The sequence below is a fragment of the Cervus canadensis genome, chromosome 3 (assembly GCF_019320065.1).
Source record: "Cervus canadensis isolate Bull #8, Minnesota chromosome 3, ASM1932006v1, whole genome shotgun sequence".
Lineage (NCBI taxonomy): Eukaryota > Metazoa > Chordata > Mammalia > Artiodactyla > Cervidae > Cervus > Cervus canadensis.
In genome coordinates, this window is record NC_057388.1 from 30471438 (window position 1) to 30494582 (window position 23145).

General features: G+C 41.1%; 1 protein-coding gene across 1 annotated transcript in view; it reads left to right on the forward strand.

Moving 5' to 3' along the window:
• The window catches only part of LOC122438222 (ATP-dependent translocase ABCB1-like), a 114321-nt gene that overhangs the window by 34286 nt on the left and 56890 nt on the right, over positions 1 to 23145 (forward strand). Inside the window, exons 5-7 of the mRNA XM_043462856.1 lie at positions 13949 to 14000; positions 16290 to 16481; positions 16955 to 17126. Of these exons, the coding sequence (XP_043318791.1) occupies positions 13949 to 14000; positions 16290 to 16481; positions 16955 to 17126 (416 nt within the window). The remainder of the gene's footprint in view (positions 1 to 13948; positions 14001 to 16289; positions 16482 to 16954; positions 17127 to 23145) is intronic.

A 23145-nucleotide genomic window follows, 5' to 3' on the forward strand; every position in this document is an offset into this window, starting at 1 on the left:
CCTCACTAAGTATGCATTAATATGTTTAGTGCTGCAGGAGATGGAGGGGTCTGAGCTATAGTTCATATCTGTAATGAATTTGAGAAGATGATATTCACAGTCATTAGAACATACAGTGGAAGTGCAGGTAGAGATAGATGGGAAAAGAGAGTTCTGTGAAGTCAGAAATATCCAGGCAGTTTCAGGAAAAGGTATTGGAACTTAATCTGGTGTTTGAATAGTAAGTAGGAATCAGTTACGCAGTTCCCTGACATATTGATTATGGGTATAAGAGACAGGAATCCAAGATGATTCTAAAGTTTTAGTCTGAGAAACTGCATAAGCTGGATGCAGTTACTGTCAATTGAGGTGAGGAAGATAGAGGGAGATCAGTTTTGGCAGTAAATACCAGAAATTTAATTTTGGGCATTGTCACAGGTTGGGCTTTTTGGAAACATGAAAATGGAGAAATGGGACAAGAGAAGCTGTGTGCGTATTTAGGATGGGAGATTAACAGCTTGTTAGTATGCTAATAGAAATTATCCAAGATAGAAGAGAAAGTGATGCTTTAGGGGAGAGGAGAGAGATTGGTTTGAGTGCTGTCCTTAAGAAAGGAAGGAAACTTATGCTTAAGAGGAAATACTTGCTTGAAGTACAGGCATGAATAGTTCACCAATAATAACGGGTGAGAAGACAGAGTATTTGAAAGTCAGTGCCCAAAGGTTGGTGTACTTGGACATGAGGATTTGTAGAACCTGTCTTCTCAGTCAAATAGGAAGCAAGACATTTGGCTGATCAAGAAAGGAAACCTAAAATAAGTTCTGGGAATTCCCTGGCCATCTAGTGGTTAGGACTCCACACTCTCTCTGCTGAGGGCCCAGGTTGAATCCTTGGTCAGGGAACTAAAAAAATCTCCTAAACTGCATGGCATGGCCAAAAAAACACTAAAACAGGTTTCTTAGCAGAGTGAGAAAGTGAGTGGACTAGGGTGTCACACTTTCACATCCTTGAACTTGATTGAGGAGAAACTGGTTCATAACTGTGAGCTCCCAAGTCACCTTTGGTCAAGTGTATGCTGATTTCAACTAGAATGCACAAAGACTTACAGCCTGATGTGCACCCAAGTCATGGAAACCTTGAAGAGGCCTGTTTGTGCACTCCAGGATTTAGTGACATAGATTTTTCAGGACCTTTAAGTCTCTGATTGCTGTGAATCCTTTCCCCCAGAAATAAGCGCGTAGATATACATGCTGTTTGGGGGTCTCTATGGATCCTCTGATACCTGTCTGTGGGTCCTAGGAACTTTTGTGTGTGTGTGTGATCCTGAAGAGCACATTCTTTACCCTGCGGCAGGACTACTTCACTTTATGTGAATGCCGATAACGAGTTGGGCTAGAGAATCTTACTGTGTGTCTGAGCTCTGTAAAATTCTCTTGTGTTTGTAAGCTCCTTCAAAGGGACCAGTCAGAAGATGTTGCATCGCATTTGGACTGGTACCTTTCTTTCATACCAGTCACCAAAAGGAAATGTGTAGGGCTTTCTGTGTTCATTGGTGCCCATGCATGCTGTGATTTAGCAGTGTTCTTTGAACTTGTGTTACCACCTTACAATGCTAGAATCTTCCAGTGCTCTGTGGTAGCTCAGCCGACTTTATATGTACATCTGTGACCCATTTTGATCTTACTCATTTTTTAATTGAGTCCAGACACACACATTGATCTAACTTTGGGAGGTGTTCTACTTACCACTCTGTGACCTGCATGTACTCCATGGAGGGCCAGTTCTGAACTCATTGTGTTAATCAGGAAATATTGGGCTGTTAACACAACTGTTGAAGGTTGGCCCCATCTGAGAAGAGTGGACTATTACATGGCTACCTGAAGCTAGCAGAGCTGAGCTCGCATGGGCCACAGTAAACTCACCTTGAACTGTGTGGATTGGTCTTTTTCAAATTTTATTTTTATTTTTTGAAATGTTTTTGTGTACGTTTATTTTATATAATGTTTAACAGTTGTTTTCCATTTCCAGTTATTATAAAATACTGACTGTAGTCCTTGTGTTGTACACTACATCCCTTGTAGCCTGTCTTACACCCAGGAGTTTTGTACCTCCCCCTCCAATCCCTATGTTGCCCCTCCCCTACTCTCCCCCACTCCTCCGGTGACCGCTAGTTTGTTCTTTGTATCTGTGAGTCTGCGTCTCTTTTATTATGTCCACTAGTTTGTTGGGTTTTTTTTAGGTTCCACATATAATTGATAATATCATACAGTATTCGTCTGTGTTTTTGACTTATTTCACTTAGCATAATGCCATAGAAGTTCACACATGTTGCTGCCAGTGCCAAGATTTTGTTCTTTTTTGTGGCTCAGTAGTAATCTATTGTATATGTGTATATACACCACATCTTCTTTATCCATTTATCTGTCAGTGGACACTTAGGTTGCTTCCATAGCTTGGGCAACTGCAAATAATGCTGCTATGAACATTGGGATGTGTGTTCAACTGGTCTTTTTTTTTAAACTGCATTAACATTTATATACATTTTAATCTCGATCACTGAAAAATTACTTGGCCCTTACTTTCATAAGAAAATAATCGATCTCTTTAAGTAGGAGTACTAACCATTACTGTGTCTTGGCTTTACCTGGTCCATATTTACATGTGAGATGGACAGTAACCTGACTTAGTTACCTAGTAGCATATATAGGTTCTCAACATAGTCCAGCTGTGGAGACATGCTCCTCTTCGGCATGCGTCTTCAGAGATGTTCAGATCACAGAGTTTCCACCTGGGGATGTAGTTCATGTTGCATTCCTTGCCAGTCCTTCCCATTCAGCTCCCTCTTCCAGTCTTGGGGAAATTTAGAGAACTATTTGGATGTTTTGTCTCTGTCTCTGCTGCCTTCTTAGGAGAAGCTGTATTAAGTGCAGGCCCTGGAGCGTAGGACTGCCTGGCTCTGAAACTCCACCTCTGTCACTTTTTAGTTAAGAAGACTGGGGGATTATTTTCATACTTTAGTTTCCTCATCTTTGGAACAGTTAGATAGCAGTAGAACCTACTTCATAGAAGGATTGTGAGAATTAAATGGATTCCTCACTTAAGGCTCACAGAAGAGGGTTTAGTAATAAAAAAAAAGTGCTCAATAATTGTTAATATTTGTTATAATGATCAACAAGAAGCTCATGCTTCCATGTTCCTCGCAAATGAACCTTCATAACTTGCAGTGATATGGCTCCCTGTCTCATCTTATCTTTTCAGAACTCTGTGACACTAACTCAGTTTTTTATAGTTGTTGGAAGGCATACTGCAAGTCACTTAGCACCTGTTATCAACGTGAAGTTGTCCTTTTCAGGTGCATTTCCTTAGTAACTGTGGACTGCTAGCCATGCCTTTTAGGGAAGGCAAGAACCTCAAACTATGGCCCGTGGGCCATATCTGGCCTATTGCCTCTTTTTATGCCATCTGTGAGCTTAGAATGATTTTTGCATTTTTAAATCACTGGGAAAAAAGAAAGAAAAATATTTTGTGACACATTATAAAATAATTGAAATTTCAGTATCTATACATAAAGATCTAGTGGAACACAGACATGCCCACTTGTTTGCATATTATCTATGGCTGCTTTCATGGAAGCCACAGACATTATTTTACTATTTATGGCTACTCCCTTTAGGGGAGTTTAAGATGGAGATCAGAAATGAGGCACTCTGTGCTCTAGAGAACTGGCAGAACAGGTCTTCAGATACATGTTTTCAGGATTTGATCTGAGGAGCCCAGTTCTTGCATCTCCTCATATCTAGAAAAACACTTATTTCCTTCATGGTAACGTTAGTTCCTCTTGACTAGCAGAAAACCTTTGCAAAGATAAGTGCTTGATTGCATGAACTCCCCCTTTATCAAAATTGAATATATACTGTACTTCCCTCACCTCTTCTTTGGAGCAGTTTCTCAGAGCTATCTGAGGTGCTGTCTCCCAGACTATAGTCCTCATTTTGCCTAAAATAAAACTTAGCTCACAACTCTCTTGTGCATTTTTTAAAAAGTTGACAGAGTGCTCTATGTACCAGCAACAGTATGTGTCCTGAAGAAGCATTTCCAGCCCCCAGGAAACTTGGCATAATGGGTGGAATGGACAGGGAGCCAACCAGTGCAGTTGGATATGAGTAGTGCTTTGATACAGAGATACACAAAATACTTGGGAAGGAAAGGATGGGTGTTTGGCTCCATCTAGGAATCATGGGAGGCTTCCAAGAGGAGGTGATAACCAAGTGTGGTCAGATGGTATCTCTCTCATGCACACAGTAGACATGTTCTGTGTAACAAGTGAAAACATTTGAAAACAAATGTTAGATAAAAAACAAAGCTAATACCCTTCTCTCACCACGACTCCTGATTGCCTCTCCCCTGTCATATATTCTTCTGTGTCTTTATGATTTATCTCTACAGTAATTTTTACCCTAGGACAGTCAGTATTCTGTTGTAAACCTGTTTGCAGATTCAGACTTCCAGATGTCCTGAAATTTGCCTGGATGGGAAGGATTTCAAAGGTTTTGATGTTGGTCCTGAAGACGAGGACAAGCGAGCTTTTTGATGCTTCTGGGACCCCAGACACTCTCAGACCTTTCTTCTTGTCCTTCTCCAGGTAGAACCTTGTGACCTCTTCATGGGGGCAGACTAGGTACCAGAGCCTCCTTGTTGGACAAGAAGTATTCCTTGCTTAAGAAAGCTTGGATTTGCTAAGGCTCTTGAAAGTCTGGGAGTTTTACAATAAACATAGGCTTTAACTAGACAGTCGTAAAAACTTTTGAGCGAGCATGTCCTTCTCTGCTGCTGTAATAGACCCCTTATAAGCTTTCTCTTCTCATAACACCTTTCTCTATTTATCTTTTTGGTGTGGACCTGATTTCCTGATATCCTACCTCCTTGTATCTCCATCTTGTTAAATTTTTCCTTTGCTTTAAAATCTCTGTTGACTTGGGCCTTGTGAACTCTGGTCCACTCGTGTGACCAGAGCATAACCAGTGCTGAAGTTCTGTAGTATTCTGTGAGTTCTCATCTTCCTCATGAGACTATGCACTGCCTGAAAATGAGCCTGAATAAAGGTGATTGTCATTTTTAGACATGTTGTGTTAAAGGTGACAGGTTGGGTACAAGTGTAAACGATATCCAGACAGTTGAAGATAAGAGACTGAATCTTGGCATAAAGAGTAGGCCTAGAGATTTGGCATCATTTCAGTTGAAAGAATGATAAATCTCCTGGGCCAGCCAAGATTTATTGAGCATTTAATATATTCTGGGCACTCTTCTTGGTGCTTTATGTGTACTAACACCTTTATTTCTTCATGGGCATGAGGTTGATATTGTTATTATCTGTACATTACAGATGAGGAAACCAGGGCTCAGAGGGTTGAGTATATTTAATTGACTGAGGTTATAGAGTTACTCACTATTTGAACCCATGCAGACCAGCCCCAAGTCCAAGGAATCAGGTAGACAGATGGAGACCCAGAAAGGAAGACACTTTGAGGACTACATGTTAATCCAGAAATGAAAGTATGTGGGCAAGATCTGCCATGTCTCATGATGTGACTGTCACCCGGAGGTACCCTTAAAATAAACTCTTGATTATTTGTCTCTGGTGGTTCAGTTGATGGTACATGGGTGACTTTTCTTTTTCTCCATAACTATGTCTTGGTTGGTTCTGTTTAGTCTCTGGTTACCAGACTGTGGGCTGAGGAAGGGAGAAAAGGAGGCACTCAACTTCTAATACAAGTTAATATTCAGGGAAAAAGGAAAAAAAAGTAGAAATAACTTACGTGTCTATTTATCTTTTACCATTTCTACTGTTACCTCACTAAAACTCATATGAGGAACATGAAAACTATTTGTGAAATGCCAGTAATCAAAATAATATCTATACTCTGCTTCTTAAACTATGAACATATAAAGAATATGCAGATCTTGAGTGTGTGTCCTTGGTGTTGAAAATATAGAAAACACTGCGGTCAGTGTCCTCAAGGCCAGTATGATGGTTTCCGACTAGCTTCCGACTAGAATGATAGCTGATATTTCAGTTCTAAGTACTTTGTAAAAATTTCCATGATGGTTGTTTTTTTTTTTAATTTGCTCAAGGATTTCCTCTGCTCCCAACTATTTCATTGGAAAAATCCTTAGGGATAAATTTCTGGAAAAATCAAATACCAAATAATGGCAAAATATTTTGCAGTATATTGTTTAGTGTGGGCAGTTTATTTTTTAAGTTTGAGTAAAAACTTAAAATATGTCTAATTTTTCTAGAATAGCAGTTCAGTTGAGTTCAGTCGCTCAGTCGTGTCCAGCTTTTTGCGACGCCATGATCCGCAGCACGCCAGGCCTCCCTGTCCATCACCAACTCCTGGAGTTCACCCAAACCCATGTCCATTGAGTTGGTGATGCCGTCCAGCCATCTCATCCTCTGTCTTCCCCTTCTCCTCCTGCCCTCAATCCCTCCCAGCATCAGGGTCTTTTCCAATGAGTCAGACCTTCGCATCCGGTGGCGAAAGTATTGGAGTTTCAGCTTCAGCATTAGTTCTTCCAATGAACACCCAGGACTGATCTTCTTTAGGATGGACTGGATGGATCTCCTTGCAGTCCAAGGGACTCTCAAGAGTATTTTCCAAAACCACAGTTCAAAAGCATCAATTCTTTGGCACTCATCTTTCGTTATAATCCAGCTCTCATATCCATACATGACCACTGGAAAAACCATAGCCTTGACTAGACGGACTTTTGTTAGCAAAGTAATGTCTTTGCTTTTTAATATGCTGTCTAGGTTGGTCATAACTTTGCTTCCAGGGAGTAAGTGTCTTCTAATTTCATGGCTGCAATCACCATCTGCAGTGATTTTGGAGCCCAGGAAAATAAAGTCAGCCACTGTTTCACTGTTTCCCCATCTATTTGCCATGAAGTGATGGGACCAGATGCCATGATCTTAGTGTCCTGAATGTTGAGCTTTAAGCCAACTTTTTCACTCTTCTCTTTCACTTTCATCAAGAGGCTCTTTAGTTCCTCTTCACTTTCTGCCACAAGGGTGGTGTCATCTGCATATCTGAGGTTATTGATATTTCTCCCGGCAATCTTGATTCCAGCTTGTGCTTCCTCCAGCCCAGCGTTTCTCATGATGTACTCTGCATATAAGTTAAATAAGCAGGGTGACAATATACAGCCTTGACGTACTCCTTTTCCTATCTGGAACCAGTCTGTTGTTCCATGTCCAGTTCTAACTGTTGCTTCCTGACCTGCATATAGGTTTCTCAAGAGGCAGGTGAGGTGGTCTAGTATTCCCATCTCTTTCAGAATTTTCTACAGTTTATTGTGATCCACACAGTCAAGGACTTTGTCATAGTCAATAAAGCAGAAATAGATGTTTTTCTGGAACTCTCTTGCTTTTTCAATGATCCAGCGGATGTTGGCAATTTGATCTCTGGTTCCTGTGTCTTTTCTAAAACCAGCTTGAACATCTGGAAGTTCTCGGTTCACGTATTGCTGAAGCCTGGCTTGGAGAATTTTGAGCATTACTTTACTAGCGTGTGAGATGAGTACAATTATGCGGTAGTTTGAGCATTCTTTGGCATTGCCTTTCTTTGGAATTGGAATGAAAACTGACCTTTTCCAGTCCTGTGGCCACTGCTGAGTTTTCCAAATTTGCTGGCATATTCAGTGCAGCACTTTCACAGCATCATCATCTTTCAGGATTTGAAATAGCTCAACTGGAATTCCATCACCTCCACTAGCTTTGTTCGTTGTGATGCTTCCTAAGGCCCACTTGACTTCACACTCCAGGGATGTCTGGCTCTAGGTGAGTGATCACACCATCGTGATTATCTGGGTTGTGAAGATCTTTTTTGTACAGTTCTTCTGTGTATTCTTGCCACCTCTTCTTAGTATCTTCTGCTTCTGTTAGGTCCATACCATTTCTGTCCTTTATTGTGCCCATCTTTGCATGAAATGTTTCCTTGGTATGTCTAATTTTCTTGAAGAGATCTCTAATCTTTCCCATTCTGTTGTTTTCCTCTATTTCTTTGCACTGATCTGCTGAGGAAGGCTTTCTTATCTCTCCTTGCTATTCTTTGGATCTCTGCATTCAAATGGGTATATCTTTCCTTTGCTTTTCACTTCCCTTCCTTTCACAACTATTTGTAAGGCCTCCTCAGACAGCCATTTTGCTTTTTTGCATTTCTTTTTCTTGGGAATAGTCTTGATTCCTGTCTCCTGTACAATGTCACAAACCTCCATCCATAGTTCATTAGGCACTCTGTCTGTCAGATCTAGTCCCTTAAATCTATTTCTCACTTCCAGTGTATAGTCATAAGGGATTTGATTTAGGTCATACCTGAATGGTGTAATGGTTTTTCCACTTTCTTCACTTTCAGTCTGAATTTGGCAATAAGTCTCAATTTTTCAGCCAAAGATGGAGTGCTCTGTACAGTCAGCAAAAACAAGACCGGGAGCTGACTGTGGCTCAGATCATGAACTCCTTATTGCCAAATTCAGACTGAAAGTGAAGAAAGAATAGTAGTAGTAGTGTAGAATAGTCAAGGTTTTTTTTGTTACTATGGGGGAGATGCTTTTTTTAAAAAGTAGGTTAGTTACAATGTAAACTCTATAATATATTATAAAAAGCAGCAAAAAATGAAAATAGATAATACCTGACCCACTCTAGGTGCTTAAGAAGTGAGATGAATAAATGAGAGACCAAATCACAGAATTTTATAGGTGAAAAAGAGCCCAGAGAATCATCTGGCCCAAACCCATAATTTGATAGATATAGAAACCAGTGCTCAGGAAGTTGAACCAACATGGCCAGAATGGAATTGCTTGCTAGTGGGCATTGCTGAATTCCTGGGCCAGGAATCCTGCCTTTTATTCTGGTATTTTCCCCACTCTATTGGTGCTTTCAAATTCTGCCTAAAATTGAAGCAAACGCTTCAAACCCAACTTTTCATTTGGTCTTTTCTCTCCCTAAGAAGCCATCCTGTGGACTTACATATTAGTGTATCAGGCAGGGCAGCCCCGAGGTACCGCTCTTCAGCCGGGAGGGACTGTGGCTCCCAGAGTCGCCTCGGTCACCTGCGATGAGCCCGGCCACCCTGAGTGGCAGGCAAGTGCCAGAGGGGAGTGACCATCTAAGCAGAAGGTCCAAGTTCGTCTTGCTTGTGTCTGATGGAGCTTCCTGCACAAGATGACGGGAAAAATTGAGTCATAGCGTTCTTGAGCTAGAACGGACCTGACAGGGCCTGAAGGCAGTGGTTTACTCATGTCTTTAATCAGAGAATCTTCCTGTGTGAATGATGTCTGTCATAGATGGTGCCTGGGGAAAACAGCTCAAAGAGAGCCTTCCTTGGCTGAAAGTGGTGGAGGGGAGGATCTCTGCTAATTGTCTCTCCTACCGCCTGGCAGCAGTACTGAAGTCGCTGCATATGTTGCCACCACATATGTCCCGGCTGCAGCCTGTGCCGACTCATCCTTTTCTTCCCAATTCCTCTCTGTGCTTCCACTCACCCCCACCCACTAGTATCCAGTTCTCCACACACTCTCATGATGAGCTTTAAAAATTTTTTTGAAAAAATTTTGTTTGGCTGTTCTGGATTTTAGTTGCAACATGCTAACTCTTAGTTACTGCATGTGAGAACTAGTTCCTTGACCAGTGATTGCTTCCTGCATTGGGATTGCTGAGTCCTAGCCACTGCACCACCAGGGAAGTCCCTAAGAATGAGCTTTTACAAACATATGGCAGGTCATATCTGTCCTTGATGGTTTTCTGTAGCCTGGAGTAAATACGTCTTCCATTGGCCTACCTGGCCCACCTGATCTGGCTGCCTCCTGCCTCGTCAGTCTCATTGCTTATTACTTTCTGAGTACAGCCCAGCCACAGTGACCTTCTCACTGTTCCACGAATGCTCTCATTTCCTTCCTGGCTGTGGGCCATGTAGAACCTGCCCCAGCTTCTTATCATTCATTTCTCCCTCAGAAAGAATTTCTGTTTCTCCCTAGTCCACTCCAAAGTTACTGTAGCATCACTGCTTTATTTCCCTTTTATGAGTTATTACACTTATCTTGTTGATTTATTAATTGACTTGTTTGTTCAGTTCAGTTCAGTCACACAGTCATGACTGACTCTTTGCGACCCCTGTGGACTGCAGCCTGCCAGGCTATTACAGCTTCTCAAATGGGAAGAAAGGTATAACAGAAAAAAAGTTCCTATCTTAGGTTAACTATCTTAATGTTTCAGCAGTGGTACCCTATCACATGGAGTTTGGGGTCTGATGGTGAAAGGATTTCCTACTCGCACAGAAATCCAGTGAGATTAGAAAAAGCGGCACTCTGGCTCTGGGTTGTGCCCACAGTATCTAGAACAGTGCGTGATGTGCAGTATGGCTTGAAAACACCTTTATAACATAATCTGATTTTACCAGTTAGGAAATCACAAGTGTATCCATGTGACATACTTGTTATTTATACTATTAAGTGTTCAGTAGTTAAAACTACTAAACTTATTGAGATATTTGGGTCAGATAAAAATGTAATTAAATGTGATTCCAAAATGGTATGAAGTCTTTAGTTGTGGTGCTAGACACTGTTTGGTGGTTTAGTCATTAAGTCGTGTCTGACTCTTGTAACCCTAACCCCACGGAATGTAGCCCTCCAGGCTCCTTTGTCCACGGGATTTCCCAGACAAGAATACTGGAGTGGGTTGCCATTTCCTTCTCCAGGGGAACTTCCTGACCCAGGAATCGATCCTGAGTCTCCTGCAGGTGGTCTCCTGCATTGCAGGCAGAAGCCTGTTTAGTTGTAGATTTCTTTGCAGTCTTGCTTGGTTTTAGAAAAGGCCTTCCTTCCCCCAGGTAGTAAGGTGGTGGTCTGCTGTATCTGTGTTTAACCCTACAATATGCAAGACACATGTACAAAATAGAGTGATTGTTGGAATATTCTTATCAATGGTCCGCGTGTTGCTGGCTCTGTGAGATCTCTGAGCATCTTGGGAACAGGCTCAGGGCAGCAGACAGAGCAGCAGGGTGTGCGCCAAGGGCACAAAGGTAAGTGACACAGTCGTGTTCTCTAGGCGCTCGCAGCAGTGGAGATGGGAGGAGGAGGTGGATGTAAACAGTGGCGTGTCTGTTCTAGGGTTGACTTAGTGAATCGTGTGTCGATTAATCTGGAACCCTGTGAGTCACCCTGCTGGAGATAAGCCACTTGGGAAGAGGTCATACTGAGCTCATGCATGAAGGCCCAGTCTTTTCCAGGAGAAAGACTAGGAAAAGGCAGTCCAGGTAGAGAGAGGAGAATGAATAAGGGCTTAGAGGAGGAAAACCGCCAGCACTTCTCCTCTCCATCTCATCTCAGTATGTGGAAAGTAGCTTTTAGTCTCAAAGGACAGCGTTTAGTCTCGTGAAATTTAAGCAACATCTTTTGTCGTGCCCAGTTTCCTCTCCAATCCCAAGGGCAAAGGCTTCAGGAACATGATGATCAAGCAGACTTGGGCACTGCTTCCTTTTATGCTGTGGTATCCTCGCCCCCGACCCCCAACCCAAGATGGTGACTGCACAGTGCCCTACTACTGGATGAGGAGAAAGGGTGGGGATAAAAAAACTGCAAAGTCATTGTGTGGCTTATTGTGGTAAGATTGCAAAGGGACTAATAGGGCATGTTACGGCTCTTGGACTTTGTCCTTTATTCAGTGGACTGTCATTTAAGGTTATTAACAGGGGCAATATTTTTGTTCCCCAAAAGAAGATCTGGTGGCAAGATAAAGACTTGATGGGATTAGAAAAGCCAGGTAGGAGGCTCTTGTTGGAGCAGATGTGAGAGGTGATGGGACCTGAGGCAGACACTGGCTGTGAGGAAGGAGAGGGTTTGAGCGGCTCCCAGACAGATCGGGGGTCACTGAAGCGGCACGAGTGTAGAGCCCACCCTGGGGGTGAGTGCAGCCTTCTGCGAGGCAGCAGCACGGAGGGACACGAGGGCGTGAGGAACTGGTGGATGAGACCAAGCGAGAGGGATCGGCGTTATGGGAGGACCAGGAGAATGAGGTTCTGGAAGCCAGAGGAGAACGTGGTCAAGAATCTAAGCAAGTATTTTATTAAAATAAAAGCTACACTTAAACATTTGACTTTTCTTGTTGGGGAGGGATTAATTAGGAGGTTGGGATTATCATATGTGCACTAGTGTATATAAAATAGAAAACCAACAAGGATCTACTGTGTAGCCCAGGGAACTCCACTCAGTATGTTGGAGAATCTGAAGAAAAGTATATATATGTGCACATATATACACACACATATACATGTACATATATATATATATACACTCATAATGTCTACAAGTTTTTATATCCCATACCTGGGAGCCTAGATGATGTTTTCAACCATGTATCCACCTCCTTCCATCCACACAACACACCCATACTCCTGCCAAAGCAGCTTACTCATTCTTCACACATGCAATGTTGTCCTCTGTGCCAGAAAAACTTTTCCTCTTGTTTCCCATACCTGTCAAGAGCACACTCACCTGAACTAGGCCCTCTTATGTTGCATTGTAACTTTTGAAATGACTATAAGATTTAAAGTGTGCTCCCTGAATTGATCCAGCCATCTTGATTATGATAATGTATCCTCCAAAAATATTCACCATATATAATATATGTGAACAGGTATGTTTAATGCAGCATTGCATGTAACAGTAAGACTGGAAGCAACAGAAATAGATGCAACTTTGAAAAAACAAAGATACACATACATATACACATGCGAAAGTCACTCAGTCAGGTCTTACTCTTTGCAACCCCATGGACTATAGCCTGCCGGTCTCCTCTTTCTATGGAATTGTCCAGACCAGAATACTGGAGTGGGTAGCCGTTCCCTTCTCCAGGGGCTCTTCCCAACCCAGGGATCAAACGCATGTCTCCCACATTGCAGACATATTCATTACTAACTAAGCCACCGGGGAGGCCCCATATACCCACACACGGACATGGAAAATTGGCCACTGAATGTGAACTGTGGTTCTGTCCTTTAAAATAAGCATGTGCGTGTATTGATGTATGTGTATACTTGCATATAGAAAATAAAATCTGAAGAAAAATTCACACCAGAATATGAACAATGGCTAGTGCATGCACACAAGTGTGTGTGTGTGTGTGTTTGGAGCGAGGTGTTAGAGTTTTAATGTACCTTGTCCTAAAATGTTAACATTTGCTAATACTGCATAATGAGCTCACTGGTGTTTATTACATTCTTTGTATCTTAAATTTTTAAAATAAAAACTGAAGAAATGTGATGTTCAGTTTGAAATACTAAATGGTTTAGGGTCAAGTCTGCACTGATATTTATCAGGACAAAGCCCGCAGAAAAGATTTTTCTCCATGTCATCTTGGAGTGGTATTTCATAAAACATTTTAATCCAGGGACACTAGTATCTCTGTTGACAGACTCCTCCTTAATCACTGCAGCTTTCTTCTTGCAAATAAGCTTCACTGAATTTAGTGTGTGTGTGGTTGCACACAGCCAGTAGTAAAGGATTTGCACAGATGCCCTGACGCTTATAGATAAAATTAGTTTGACCTATTTTTGTGTAAGTTGTTAAGTGACACAAGTTTGATTCATTTTTACATGCTTATCTTTTTGAAAGTTCCTCATTTGTCTGTGTCGGGTCTTAGTTGTGGCATGTGGGATTTTTTTGGGGGTGCGTGGGCTTTTCCTGTTGGGGTGCATGGGCTTCTCCAGTTGTGGCATGCATGCTCCAGGGCATGAGGGCTTAGTTGTCATGCACAGCATATGGGATCTTAGTTCCTTGACCAGGGATTGAACCCATGTCCCCTGCATTGGAAAGCAGATTATTAATACTGGACTGTGGAGGACATTCTATTTATATGCATATTTTTAATGGAAAATAAAGAGACATAACAGTGTATGTTTGTTTTGTGGTGAACTAGGTACTATAGACAAAACAGATTATGGCAACAAGCTGGAGAAGGAAATGACCACGTAAGTAGACATTTTTCTACTATTGCTAAGCCTTTTTGTCTTAATCCAATTGTGATACGGTTTAAAATTTTGCACTATTATGGTAAAGATTCAAAGTTTTGAGGGGAGCACCATCATTGTTATTTTTTTAGGAGGATACAGTATAGGTCTTTTTCTTCAAGAAAAGAATTTGCTGCCTAAGACACTCTAAAGTGAAGGTTAAGCCTGGATCAGACTGATGTATGCATTGGTAAATATAGAATATCATCTGCAGGGAAATTAGAGGGGTTCAAAGTGAGCTTATGTAAAATGCAGTTAAGAATCACATTATTTGCAATGGCTTTGTATTATTAGTTTGCTTCTTGGATAGCTTTAGTTATGATATAATGAGATCAGTTAACAGGATTTTTTAAAATATAACATCTTATTCTGAACAATGAGACAAGGCATTCCAGAATAAATATAGTCCTTTTAACCTTAAATTGCTTTGGAAGCTTTCATTAATGATTTACTTACCTTGAAGTTTGCTCTCAGAACACCTTATAAAACATGTCTAAAGGCATGAGTTGGTGATTCAGAAGAAAATGATTTCACATTATCCTGTAAGTACTCTCGTAGGTTTGAAGAAAATGGACAAATTTGACCATATTTTGAAAGTTGAGAAACAAACACCTCCAGATACTCTTATGGAGAGGCACTTTTTTCATATGATGAAAAACAGTGCCTTATAATCATCTTGAAAGTGAAAGTTTCTCAGTCATGTCCAACTCTTTGTGACCCCATGGACTGTAACCTGCCAGGCTCCTCTGTGGAATTCTCCAGGCCAGAACACTGGAGTGGGTAGTTGTTACCTTCTCCAGGGAATCTTCCCAACCCAGGGATCGAACCTAGCCTTCCTGCATAGCAGGTGGACTCTTTACCATTTGAACCGCCTGGGAAGCCCGTAATCATCTTATAAATGCTTAAATACAGGTATTTCTTTCTGAGTAAACATAGACTGGTGGCTTACAATACATTAGCTCATTTTCAAAGCACACGTCCCACTTGTTAATGAGGAACTTGTTTTTAGCTATCTCTTGCTGTATCATTAACACTTGGATAATAAATATTGAGTTATCTATTAACTAAAATTTAGTATTCTAATTCTGTCCTCCCTGATAAATACATTGTACATTACCAGGTATAACTTAGGGAAGATACGTTTCCATCAGGCTGTGAGCATCGACATCAGCAACTATCTGGTTGTTACATCACCATTTTTATAGTTTCTGTATGATTCATACAAGGTTTTTCTTTGAGGGTGGCCAAGTTGTGAACTTTTAAAAGTGGGAATATTGGAATCCTGTATTTCATTTTTGAATGTTTGTTTTTACCTGAAAAGTAATTGCTTAGTGAAGCACATGAGTTTGCTTTTTTCTGTATGAAGACTCAGATAAGGAAATACAAATTTGGCATTTCTAGTTCAAGGGTCTGGTTTTAGAAGATGCTCATGTTTTTTTTATTGTTAAACCCTTTAAACTGGAGGGCCTGCTACTTGATTCATTAAGCATTTCAGGATAACTCATGATGGCCAGTTGGGCAGATGATATAAAAGCAATTTTTATTCTCAGTTGTCTCTTGGCAGATTAATAACCCAAAAGGTCAGGTGACCATTCCCATCTCTTGGTTTCATTTTCTAGCAAGTTCTGTCACTTCTTTCCATTCCCCAGTGTGCAGAAACCATCCCAAGTGTTCATCAGCTGATACAGGGGTAACCCAGGTATGCAGGATGACACTGGTAGACCTTACCTAATGCTGTGATGCTTTTAGGCACCACTCACGTCTTTCACAAGAACTGGCATTCTCTACATGCTAGTTGTGTGCCAGGCGCAGACGCAAGTGTTTTTATATATTACTGTGTTACAGTTCTTTTTCTTGGCCATGTTACGAGGTATACGGGATCTTAGTTCCCCAATCAGGGATTGAACCCATGCCCTTGGCAATGGAAGCATGAAGTCTTAACTGCTGGACCGCCAGGGAAGTCCCACTGTGTTACAGTTCTTATCTCCATTTTGCCAGTTAGGAAACTGGGACTTCGAAAGGTGAAGTCAGCCTGTCTAGCAGTTAAGAACTGGGATTTGAGCCCAAACAGCAAGCACACTCTTCACCATGACACCTACCGGGGTGGCCGTAGTTGGATGCTGCCCCTCAGCTCTGCTCTGAGGCCGGGCAGGATTGCCGGGTGACTGACAAGCCAGGGCGCGTGGTCCGCTGGGCGCAGGCGCGCTGACGGGAAAGCGGCGCGCGTGCAGCTGTCCCGTCGTTTTCCAGGTACGCCTACTATTACTCCGGAATCGGCGCTGGCGTGCTTATTGCTGCTTACATCCAGGTCTCGTTCTGGTGTCTGGCCGCTGGAAGACAAGTACACAGAATCAGAAAACAGTTTTTTCATGCCATCATGCGACAGGAGATAGGCTGGTTTGACGTGCATGACGTTGGAGAACTTAACACCCGGCTCACAGAGTAAGTAGCTGGGTGTGTGTTGAACTCTGACGTGTGCTTCTTATTCTTTTAAAATGGAAACGAGGTCATAAAATCTGTCAGGAGGTAATCCCTGGAGGTAGCGCCCATCCCTCAGAAGTAATTCTGAAGCTAAATGCCTTCTGAGTCTTGACCGTGCCTCACGCGTCTTTTCGTTCCCAGAACCCTGGCAGGGCATGAAGAGGTCCCGCACGACCGGCAGTGAGTGAGGGGCTGGACGTGCCAGGCCCGAGACACCCTGTGGGAGTGAGCTTAGGGCGGCATGGTGCTTGCCTGGGACGTTCCCAAGGAAAATCCTGGGTGTAAGCTGACTTACCCCACACTGAAAAACACACACACACACACACACACACACACACACACACACACACACACACACACACGCTCAGCTAGATTCAGGAGGAAAGTTCTGGTGTTCATAATCCTGATGTTTATTTCTAACACTCTTCTTTCAGTGACGTCTCCAAAATTAATGAAGGAATTGGTGACAAAATTGGAATGCTCTTTCAGGCAATAGCAACATTCTTCACTGGTTTTGTAGTAGGATTTACAAAAGGTTGGAAGCTCACCCTTGTGATTCTGTCCATCAGTCCTGTTGTTGGCCTGTCAGCTGCTATCTGGGCAAAGGTAGGTGTGAAGCCTGTGAATCCAGGCTATTAAACTGTCTCCACCCTCAAAAAACACCCCACATCTCCTCCAGTAGAAGGCTGTTTTTGTCACATGATGGCCCTGACACTGTTGTTAAATCTTCTGATAAATCTTGGTGTTAAATCTTCTGTTCACATCAGTGGGGATAGGCAGGTGTGAGGTCACTGAGGTGTCCCCACCCAGACTCTGTGCTGTTATGGGCGAAGGGAACGATGGAGCTCTCCCATCTCCTTCTCTCCCTTCGTGCCAAAGGCACGCTCAGCTCTCGGAGAGCTGTGTTCCCTGGTAGACAGTTCCACGTTCACAAGGAGAGCTTCACGTTCAGTGACTAGCACGTAAGTCCCATCCAGTTACCATTATTGATGTCAGTGTTTTTGTAGATTTTATTTATTTTGTTGGCAGAACAGTTTTGTCAGCATTATAAATGGCTCTGTGTTTATACATACTTAAGTCCATTGGTGTGAAGACAATTTTTTAAAAAGGTATTTTCTAGCCCCTTATGCATGTGCTTCTGAGGTCTGCAGTTCCCTGTCACGAAAGCAAAGCAATGCAAATGGCCCTCCCCGTCTCTGCACGGAGGCCTTTCTGTTGAGACTGGGTGTGGTGTTCATTCTAAATTGATTTTGTGTAAGTGTAGGTGGCTGTGGAGAGATTGGCCTCGTATGTAGTTTTTAGAGAAAAAGAGAAATTAGAGACAGCACTACACATTCACATGGCAAAAGGATGTAAAATAATGGAGGACCAAGCAAACCCAAGCCTAACACAAAACAAATCAGACTGCATTAAGAAATTTAAAAAATTTAACCCCGTAGGATGGATATTTTGCTATTATAAACAGTAACTGCCATTTTTTAAAGTATCTACTGTGTCAGGCAAATACATATTTTTTTCTCTTTTTTAAAAAATTTGTTGAAATGCCATTAGTTTACAATGTTGTGTTAATTTCTGTTGCTCAGCAAAGTAATTCAGATATATATATATACACACATTATTTTTCATATTCTTTTCCATTATGGTTTATTACAGGTTATTGAATACCATTTCCTGTGCTATACAATAGAACCTTGTTACCCAGATTCAACTTTTTTTAGGTTAAAAAAATCCCAGGAAATTTTAGAGTATAAAATAACAACATATCTTAATCTCCCCCCAAATTAGTAAATGTTAGTTACACTTTTTGCAATATTTAGCTATAGTATTTTCTACATATGAAGTAGAAGTTTGTAGACTATTACAGAATATTTTCCCCCTCATTCTATCATATTATTTTCTTCCTCAAAGGCATGAAATACATGTTCTTGTAAAGTGTAGACATCATCTCATTTAACAGAGGAAGAAATTGAAGTTCTGAGAACTCTTATTAATTTATTGTTCAGACTAACACAATGTTTGAATGGTGTTCTTGGTGGCTAAACGGCATCTGTTGAAATATTTGGCAAAAGCCTTTGTGTTAATTGATTTTTCTGTTTACTGGCACGTTAGACAAGTCAGGTGGCAGATTCTTCATATCGGTATTTGCTGAAAAACTGTTCTAAAATGTATTGATGTTTGTTCTAGTTAAGTTAGGGGGAAAAACAGTAAGTTAATCTTTTAATAATTGTGCATTACTTCAGATACTATTTAATATTTTTAATATAAATTTATTTATTTTAATTGGAGGCTAGTTACTTTACAATATTGTAGTGGTTTTGCCATACATTGACATGAATCCGCCACGGGTTTACATGTGTTCCCCATCCTGAACCCCCCTCCCACCTCCCTCCCCATCCCATCCCTCTGGGTCATCCCAGTTCACCAGCCCCGAGCTCCCTGTATCATACTTTGAACCTGGACTGGCGATTCATTTCACATATGATAATATACATGTTCCAATGCCATTCTCCCAGCTCATCCCACCCTTGCCCTCTCCCACAGAGTCCACAAGACTGTTCTATACATCTGTGTCTCTTTTGCTATCTCACATACAGGGTTATTGTTACCATCTTTCTAAATTACATATATATGCGTTAATATAGTATATGGGTGTTTTTCTTTCTGGCTTACTTCACTCTGTATAATAGGCTCCAGTTTCATCCACCTCATTAGAACTGATTCAAATGTATTCTTTTTAAAGGCTGAGTAATATTCCATCATGTATATGTACCACAGCTTTCTTATTCATTCGTCTGCTGATGGACATCTAGGTTAATTGTCTGGTTGTCAGTCTTATTAAAAAAGAAATGAGGCCTGGTGGAGGAAGCTGCTTTGTCCGTGTGATCCTGAGGCTCTCTTCTGTAACTCAGAGGCACCAGGGCAAGAAGGCAGAACCAGAAGAGGCTTGGCCCCAGCAAGTTTCCTACTCCAGAAAGCCTGTTTTGATCTCTTCACGCAATTCTCTAACCCCGCCCAGAGACACTGGGTCAGCTAGGGGGCAAGGGGAGGGGAAACTACCCTATCCTACTCCTACTTGAGGTGGTCCAACCTTAAGAACCACTTTCACTCTCTCAGGTAGCAGAAGCAGGGGTCCCAGCAACTGCAGACAAACCATGCTGACGAAAATAATACCACAAACACTTGGAATGTAAAACTGCTGCTTGACCCACAATTCACAGAAGTAGGTTAAGAATTATATGCTAAATCCCAAAAGGGAAACTGCTTGCTAAAATAAAAGACTTTAAATAGGACCCAGAATGTCCTAACATAACAGACACCACGCCCAGAATATAGTTAAAAAAAGACCACTTGTCATACCAAGAACTATGAAAATCACAACTTGAATGAGAAAAAACACTTAACTGACAAGTGCTGATATAATTCATATGTCAGTATTGTTTGGCATGGATTTTGGAAGAGTCATCAGGAAAATGCTTCACTAATCAATTACAAATTATCTTAAAACGAAAGGAAATAGAAAATATCAGCAGTGAAACAAATTAAGAAAAAAGGACAGAATGAAATTAGATAACTGAAAGGTGCAGCAGTAGAACAAAAGTCATGATGGAGGGGCTTAATCTCGTTGAGTGGAGATGACAGGATAGAGTCAGTGGACCTGGAAATAGAACGATGCAAGTCACCCACCATGAAACAGAAAATGAAAAGTGCCTCAGGGACAATGTAGAACATTTGCGACCATCAGAGTCCCAAACGAAAGGAGAGAAGTAAGGCTGAAGGATTATTGGAAGAAATAACTGCTGAGAATGTCCAAGGTTTGTGAAAGACAAACCTTCAGGTCCGAGAAGCTAAGCTAACCTCAAACAAGGTAAACCCAAAGAAATCCATGCTGAAGCACATCATAGTTAAGTCATTGAAAAGTAAAGACAAAGGAAAAAGTTGAAATTGGCTAAAGATGGACAGCACATTACCTATAGGGAACACCAATTTTTTTTTTTTTTTTTTTTTTTGCCCACCAGGCTCCCCCGTCCCTGGGATTCTCCAGGCAAGAACACTGGAGTGGGTTGCCATTTCCTTCTCCAATGCATGAAAGTGAAAACTGAAAGTGAAGTCGGTCAGTCGTGTCCAACTCTTAGCGACCCCATGGACTGCAGCCAACCAGGCTCCTCCATCCATGGGATTTTCCAGGCAAGAATACTGGAGTGGGTTGCCATCGCCTTCTCCGGGGAACACCAATTTGAATGACAATGTATTTCTTATCTGAAACCATAAAGACCAGAAGGAAGTGGCAAATTATTTTTCAAGTGCTTAAAGACCTGTCAACTGTGGATACTTGGTTAAAGTATTTTTTAGGAATGATGGGGGAGATAAAAACATTCCCAGATCATGGAAGACTGTAGAGGAAGTGTCCATTAGCATACCGCCTATTAAAGACTGGCTAAATGAAGTTCTTCAAACAGAAGGAAAGTGATACAAGATATATTGGAGGGAGCATCAGGAAGGGAAAAGGAACAACAGAAAGAGCAGGAATTTGGGCCTTTCTTTTCCCAGGAGATTTCTAAATCCTATTTGGTGATTGAACCCAAAATTATAAGTGGTAAAATGTTGATACCAGTAGATTTTTATGTCACCTGTGAATATTGTGATATCCAGAACAACTAAGATGAAATAGTGATTAAAGAAATCTATTCTGTAAGTTCTGAGCTCCTCAAAAAGAATTCTCCAGGCACAGACAACATTTACTGGAAAACTTTACCAGACGTTTTAGAGAGGAATTGACACCAATTTTATATAATCTCCCCTAGAAGAAGGAAGGCTTTATCTGCTTTCCCCCAAAGCAGGAACTCTTGCGCTGTGAAAACCATGTAAATGATATGAAAACACAAGCTACAAGCTGGGAAAAAGTAACATGCAAGTCACATGTCTTGACAAAGGGTTAGTCTTTATCTAATATATAAGGAACTCTCAAAATTTGATAGTTAAAAAAAAAATCACCAAAACTACTATTTAATAGAAAAATCTGTAATTACTTTTTAAAATCCATATACATATTAGAATTGTCTTGGGATTTTTTGAAAAATACAAATGCCCACGTATTGCTTTTTTCCTCCAGAGTTCCAGATACATTTCTAATAAGCAACCATGTTTCAAAACAACTGGACTGTATAATGATCTTTAATTTTACTTAGTTTGTTTCACTTTTCTATTTCTTATTCAGTGCTGGCATTTCATTTAGTTTATGTTTTCCAATTTCTCCATCTCTCTCTTTTTTTTTTTTTGATGTTCTTTCTCAAGCCTTTATCGAGCATAGTAGAAAAGCTTTTGTCTACATATATATAAATAGTATGTATAATATATGCTTTTTAGAAAACTTATAAACTTTTGCCTAACTGAAAAAAATTTGTGACATTTTGATTCCACTTGTTTGATTTCATATAAATAGAATGCTAGATTTCTAATTAAAAAATAGATATGCCACAAGCAACAGAGGTTAACTGTATAGCACAGGGAACTATAGTCAATATCTTGTAATAAGCTGTAATGGAAAATAATCTGAAGAATAATGTGTTTACGTATAACTGAATCACCTTGCTGTGTACCTGAGACACGTAAGTCAGCTATACATCAATAAAAAATATATATATTAAGGGAGAAAAAAACCCCAAATGAACCAGTTAGAGAATGGGCAGAAGAGATAAACAAACGTCATCAGAGAGGTTATACAGGTGGTAGGTCAGCACATGAAAGGTTGTTTAACAGCATTAGTCATCAGTGAAAAGCAAATTAAACTGCAACAAGATCCCATTATACATCTACCAACATGGCTAAAATAAAAGTGAAACCCCAAATGCTGCTGAGATGCAGAGAAACCGGGTCACTCATGTATTATTGGTGGGAATGTAAAATGGTGTTCAACCTGAAAAAATAGCTTGCGATGTCTTATAAAACTAAACATGCAATTACCATACAATCCAGCAGTTGTATTGGACATTTATCTAAGAGAAATTAAGTTCATGTATTCACCCAATCTGTATTCAGGCGTTCATAGCAGCCGTATGAGCAGTAGCCCCAAACTGAAACAACCCCAGATGCCCTTGAGCGGGTCACTGGTTGAGCAGCTGTGGTGCATCCAGTGATAAAAGGGAAAGTAGCACTGATACACACACAACCTGGATGAGTCTCTAGAGATTTGCACTTGGTGAAAAAGGCCAGTCCCAGAAGGTCACATGCCTTATGCTCCATTTATATAATATTTTTGAAATGACAATATAACAGGCAGAACACTTTAGTGGTTTTCAGGTGTTAGGGATGGTGTGGAGGGGAGGAGAAGTGAGGAGTAGGAAAGGAGGTGGCCGTGGCTACAAAGAGTAGGACTGAGGGGGCCTGGTGATGGAGTTGTTCTGTATTGTGACTGTCGTCACAAGAATCTAACGTGATAACATTGCTTGGAACTGAACACACACACACACGAGTGCATGTAAATCTGAATAACATTGAATTAATGTTAAGTGTTGAATTTTTGGCTGGGATCTTGTTCTGAAGAGATGTTGGAGATGTTGTTGTTTGGGGAAGACCAGATAAAGGGTTTATGGGATCTGACTGTCTTCCTTAGAACTGCCTTTGTGTC